The 6,161-nt window shown below is 33.5% G+C and overlaps 1 protein-coding gene across 1 annotated transcript; it reads left to right on the top strand.

Annotated features, from left to right (window-relative positions):
* Positions 1-2,542: 2,542 nt before the first annotated feature.
* Positions 2,543-5,243, top strand: LOC104231876 (protein C2-DOMAIN ABA-RELATED 4-like). The gene is made up of 3 exons (XM_009784965.2): positions 2,543-2,763; positions 4,385-4,480; positions 4,662-5,243. Exons 1-3 carry the CDS (start codon positions 2,653-2,655, stop codon positions 4,950-4,952), a joined length of 498 nt encoding a protein of 165 aa, XP_009783267.1. The 5' UTR covers positions 2,543-2,652; the 3' UTR covers positions 4,953-5,243.
* The last annotated feature ends 918 nt before the right edge of the window (positions 5,244-6,161 follow it).

The following is a 6,161-nucleotide window of genomic DNA, read 5'->3' as shown; positions in this document are numbered from 1 at the left end:
AATATCATTTTTAATAATTAAGAATGAATTAAGTATAGTTTTTTAAAGGGAAATTTTCGTTCCTATACCATATACGAAACTATATTATCAAATATATTCATAGTTTGCATATTACCCTTCATGCTAATAGTATTTCTACAAAATATAGATCATGTATTAAATAAGGAATCATTGTAGTTGTAGGCTTCCTTAGTTAGGCGCGCTAAAATTGGGGGATTAAATATTCTTCCAGATCTTCCATATGCAATCACCCACATTAATCTTCTTCGTCAGTTTCGTTTCAAATTTAGCGTCTCTACATCAAACGCAATTATTCTTCTACAATTCAAAAACGAATTGATTATTCTTCTACAATTCAAGAACGAATTGATTATTCTTCTACAGTTCACAAATCAAAAAACGACTAAATCTTCTACAATTCTTCTACATCAAACGCAATTATGTCCAAATTTCAATAATACAAAGCAAAGAAAAAGAGAGCAACAATTCCACCATTGACAGACATTAAAAAACTTTGAAGCTTTGAATTCAAATTTGGGTTTTCAAAAATCATTATTTGTTTGGATTGGGTGTTGTTGCAAATAATTGAAAATATGGTTTGGAGTTCATATCTCAATTTTGAGGGGTTTTGGTGAAGATTAGACTTGGTTTTGGCTGAATTTCGGATTGAAACTCGAAGAAGAAGAAGAAGAAGAAGACATGACATACATTATATTGCAGAAAAAGTAGAAAAATTGTATTATGTTGTTTATTTATTTTTCTTTTATTCATTTAACTATTGTATGAAAGTTGAACAACATTGTATAAATATTATATTTAAGTGGTATTATATTGTAGTTGTATATAACTTAGTAGAAATAATGTATAAAAATTATAGATAATTTGTAGATAAGTTGTATAATATATAATTAGTTGTATGAAAATTAGTTTTAGTATTGTATAAATCAGATACAAAATATACAAAAGACATATTGTATAAATTTTATATAAAATTTGTATGTAAGTTTTATGTTATTGTAATTGTATTTCACTGGGTGAAAATAATGTGTGAAAGTTGTAGAAAATTGTAGATAAGTTGTATTCCTCTATAACGGGAGATGTTGGCATATCAAGTAACTTTAGTGTTCCAGACAAACATGCATGAAAATAAAGATAAATTCTGTTATGAACAGTTTGTAGATATTTTGTAGATAATTTGTAGAAACATTGAAATTCTGTATTTTTATATTAATTTTTCAAATGATATGTAGTTTTGTTGTAGATTAAATGTAGAAAACAAGCCATTGTGAGTTTTATTTGACTCATTCCTCACATTCAACCTATTCTACAAATTCACGCCTCTTTAAATACAATACAACTATACTTTCTTGAATTTAAAGGTATAGCAATATATATAACTTAAAAAACATCTTCTCTTATGCACAAGTTAGCTCCAAAACAGACAAAGTGGAATAACAAGCTCCCATCAAAATTTTTAACATAAAAGCTCAAAAATAAATAAACAACAGTCTACAATTTTTCTACAATTTATTTGCAATTGCTGCAATATAATGTATGTCATGTCTTCTTCTTCTTCTTCTTTGAGTTTCAATCTGAAATTCAGCCAAAACCAAGTCTAATCTTCACCAAAACCCCTCAAAATTGAGATATAAACTCCAAACTATATTCCCAATTATTTGCAACAACACCAATCCAAACAAATAATAATTTTTGAAAACCTAAATTTGAATTCAAAGCTTCAAAGCTTTTTAATGGCTGTCAATGGTGGAATTGCTGCTCTCTTTTCCTTCCCTCTTATATTACTGAAGGAACCCTAAATCATAACCATCAAAAGTTATTTCTGTGTATGAACTTTGAAGATTTGACTTCAATTTTGACTGGTTGTAGAAGAAAAAACCTTGATTTTGGACGTTAATGGTAGATGGTTTCAATTGTTTTTCTGGTTTTAGCAGAGGGAATAATGGTTTGAAACGTGGGTGTGTGGTGATACGTGGGTGAGGGTGTGAAGTTGGGAAAGAGAAACGTGTGTGGGGGGGGGGGGAATTTGGAGAAATATACGGTACCATAAATTTAGGAGTGATATAAGGTACAATTAATGTACAGTTAAAACACCTTAATGTAATTAGGTATACTAAATGTAATTATATCAAACTTTAAATATTGTGGGTAATATAGTTTCCTATATGGCATAGGAATGTAAAAATTACATTTGCCCCTATTTATATATCTCAACGTGTCAAGTTAACAATATAGAAAATTTTAATTATGGGTAATTTAATCAAAATACTTATTTGTTTTCTAGGAGTTTGTATTTTATTAACGGGTGTGCGAGAAACAAAAAAATTACTTATTGTGGAGCGGGGAGATAGTATAGAATATCTCGTATTCAAAAAAAAAAAAAAAAAAAAACTATTGTCTACGATTGGACAGGAAAGAGTTTGTTTGACTTGGTGGGGAGGGTGAAATGTCAAGCCAAATAGAAAGCAGTTGAGTAATTATTTTAGTAACGTTAATTAAGAACCGTAGGGCTTAAAAAAAAAAAGGAGAAAGAATTAGAAAGGATGGTAAAGGGGTTTTAGCATATAAAGGAAGAGGAGAGTGGCTTAATTAAAACCGTCAATTACTAAAAGCATCGGCAGAAAAGGTCTGAAAATGGACAACCTTTTGGGTCTTCTGAGAATAAGAGTCAAGAAAGGTGTGAATCTCGCCGTTCGTGATGTTCGCAGCAGTGATCCTTACGTTGTTGTCAAGATGGGTAAACAGGTCCGTTCCTCCCCCATAATTATGTTCCTCTTAATTTTTCAACTGTTTCCTATGTTTGGTTTGGTCTTCGATTGAGTTTTCGGTTACTACTTAGATTTTCCTTCCTTTTATTCTTCTGTGTTCATGTTTGATTTATTGGCGATGAAATCATTGGTTGCATGGAGGATTTGCTTAAAAGGAAAGTCTTATTTAGTCTATGAATGATTATTCTGCCTGTAATTCTGTTCTTGAATTTATTCAATTAACTTGACATCTGAAGGATCTTTCTAAAATTTTATGTCGTATTACAGTAAAAAGTTATTCTTTTTTGAAACTTTTTTTCCATATAGTTTTAGCGTTACCTGTTTTTCTTATTATGGGTTCCGTTTTATTGGATTTATTAATGTTGCAATATACCAGGATAGCCTTGACAAGATAACCACAGATTTTTTTTTACTCAGTTCATAATTAAATTAATAAGAGAAAAAGGGTTTAAGTTTTCATTTTCGTCTTCTGATGGTGTTATCTAATTAATCAAATTGATTTTCTCCTTAAGTTACTATTTTTGGGTTTGATCGCGCTTCTAAGTTTCAGATGTCATTTAAAGTCATGATTTCCAGAATGGGCTGGAAAAGGGCGTTGAAGTTTATTAGTTTTTCACAACTCTATCCATCTTTTCAAGAAAAGGGGTCACAGATAAAGGAATATGATTTTAGTAAGTTTTTTCTATACTAAAGAGACATTGAATGTGTAAGGTTTGCAAGGGTTAATCTTTTGGCTTGTTGAGATTTGTGAATATCTTTTGATGGCATTCAACGTGTTAGGTCTGTAGCTTTAAACCATTTTGGAGTTTCGAGATTTATGAAGTTTAGCACCGATGATTGCTAGGTCCAAAGAGCTTGACTTTTTGGGGTTTCCAGGTTATAAAGAGTACATTAATAGGTAGAACTGCTGCGCATTGTTGCTTCTTTTGCACTATCGAAGGTAGGAGTAGCCGAGTAGTTGATAGTTCTTGACTTTGGTGGATTGGTGTGGAGAAAACTTGAATGCCGCAGCTGTTTGTACCATTGCATGACTCAGGACAAGTTTTTGAGAATTTTTGTGGGACTTGTCCATGAATTTTCTAGGTGCTGCAAAGCTGCTGCAACCAGATAGATAAGCACCTAAATATCTGTGACCTCGTTGCCAAATCTTTTGATTTGTTGAGGTACAATAATCTAAGGGAAGAATACTCCTCAGAGTTTCCAAAAGAGCAGCATTTTTTGTACCGGTATCATATTCTTAAAGTAAAGTCGGAAGATAACAATGTCTTTAATACTCTGACTTGTAAATATCTGCTTTCTTTGCCAAAATGCATGGCTTAACTAGTACTCTGAGCTTCCCAACACATCGTGCTAAATGGCGGCAATTATTGTACTAGCAAATAAAACATAAGGACTCCAATACTTAGCTCTTCTTCTCATTCAATGCTATGGGTACTGTTTTATTTTGTTAGTAGATTCATGAAATTAACTGCTTTGGACATAGTAAGTCGCAGACTTGGAATGTTGCATTAGATTGTGAAATCTTCTTCTTTTATGTGTACTTTATCAATTACTATCACCGCAGTTTTTGACTTGCATTATTTTCAACTTGAACACAGAAATTGAAGACCCGAGTTGTAAAGAAGGATGTTAATCCTGAATGGAATGAAGATTTAACTCTTTCTGTTGCAGATCCCAATCTTCCTGTTAAGCTGGTAAAGTTTCTTGCTTGCTGGTTATCATATAAGATAGAACCTGTCTTTTTAACGGAAACATATGACCATTTCCCATTAGGCACTTTCAAGGTGCTGTCAAATGCACCTAAACATGTGCTAATTTATACGCCGTCCAGTATTCATATTTCTTGTTTATTTTCTCGTCTATGTTTGGTTCCAGACAGTCTATGATCATGATTTGTTCAGCAAGGATGACAAAATGGGAGATGCAGAATTTGACATCAAGCCATTTTTAGAGGCTCTCAAGATGAACTTAACTGGCCTCCCAGGTGGCACCATTATTACAAGAATACAACCGTGCAGATCCAACTGTCTGGCTGAAGAGTCTAACGTCGTATGGAAAGATGGTCAGGTTGTGCAAGATATGTGCCTAAGATTGAGAAATGTGGAATGTGGAGAGGTCGAACTTCAACTTCAGTGGATCAACCTTCCTGGCTCCAGGGGTTTATAGAACACGCCGTGTATATGTATATTTGGTTGCAGTTGGCTGCAGTCTATGAACTGGTTTGTGCTCCCATAATTGATCCTCTCTGGATGTGATAATTGGAGTTTGTTATATAGGCAAAGTTCGACTAATTAACTTTTGCACACAGTACCAATTTGTGCAAGGTCTGTAGTTTACTGAATATGTTGTTTGTTTGTTTTTTCTTCAATATTTCTTGTATTTCACAGGAATTGCTGTAGTTGCATATGTGAAATATTCAATATACAGGTTTGCAGAGAAGTGCATACTTCTGGTTTATGTTGTGTGTATATTATGCTGTTTAATATTTGCATACTTGGCGTAACTGGTAAAGTTGCTGCCATGTGATCAAGAGGTCACGGGTTCGAGCCGTGGAAACAACCTCTTACAGAAATACAGGGTAAGGCTGCGTACAATAAACCCATGTAGTCTGGCCCTTCCCCGGACCCCGCGCATGTGCATTGGGCTGCCCTTCTTTTTCTTCTTAAATGCAGCTTTACAGCCAGAATAACCCACTCTTTTCTAGGGCTATTTCACTTTACATTGTTTAAGCTCAAATAGGCAGCTCCAATGCTTAAGTAGATCACTAAAGAGTTCTTCTTTTCTTTTCTGAGTGTTGCAACTTTACAGGCCCAACAATTAGAATATGGCTAATTTAAGCAGAAACGGCACCAGCTAGTCACTCTAAAGGGCTGTTATTTTAGGAATCAACCATTATATCCTGAATTTTAGTTTTTCAGGACAAACTGATGTTAAGAGTTAAAAATTTTAGGACAAAAAATGTAATGGCTAATCCCTAAATAGCATCCGTGAGAATGGCTATCTGTGCACTTGCCCCTAATTTATGTGTCTCCGGATCGCCTTTTTGGGCTTTGGTTCAGTTGGATGTTGTTTCATCTTATGTAGATTGAACTGCAGTTCATTTATTTGCCAGTTTCATTAGTAATTTCAAGTTTTTAATTTGATTGCCACAGACCATAAGTAGAATAGTCATTACTTATTCCCAAACTGCTTAGCTTGGGTTTAAAGTTCATTTTATGCTAATAACAAAAGATTTAGATAACTATTTTTTTATTTTGTGGGGGACATGAATGATCTTCTCCGCAAAAATCATCACTTAACTGATAAATTTTGCAACATATTAATTCTTTACGACCATATCCAGAGGCGGAGCTACCGTATAGTGTACGGGTTCGG

This window comes from Nicotiana sylvestris, chromosome 3 (genome assembly GCF_000393655.2).
Source record: "Nicotiana sylvestris chromosome 3, ASM39365v2, whole genome shotgun sequence".
In the NCBI taxonomy this organism is placed as follows: domain Eukaryota; kingdom Viridiplantae; phylum Streptophyta; class Magnoliopsida; order Solanales; family Solanaceae; genus Nicotiana; species Nicotiana sylvestris.
The sequence above is the reverse complement of the archived record's forward strand: the minus strand, read 5'-3'. Positions and strand labels throughout refer to the sequence as shown.

What these genes read in the sequence shown, in the direction of transcription:
- LOC104231876 (XM_009784965.2), top strand. Translation starts at nt 2,653, where the DNA reads ATGGACAACCTTTTGGGTCTTCTGAGAATAAGAGTCAAGAAAGGTGTG. An exon ending in TTGTCAAGATGGGTAAACAG is followed by an intron (nt 2,764 to 4,384) that starts GTCCGTTCCTCC and finishes ACTTGAACACAG; the next exon opens with AAATTGAAGACCCGAGTTGT. An exon ending in CCAATCTTCCTGTTAAGCTG is followed by an intron (nt 4,481 to 4,661) that starts GTAAAGTTTCTT and finishes GTTTGGTTCCAG; the next exon opens with ACAGTCTATGATCATGATTT.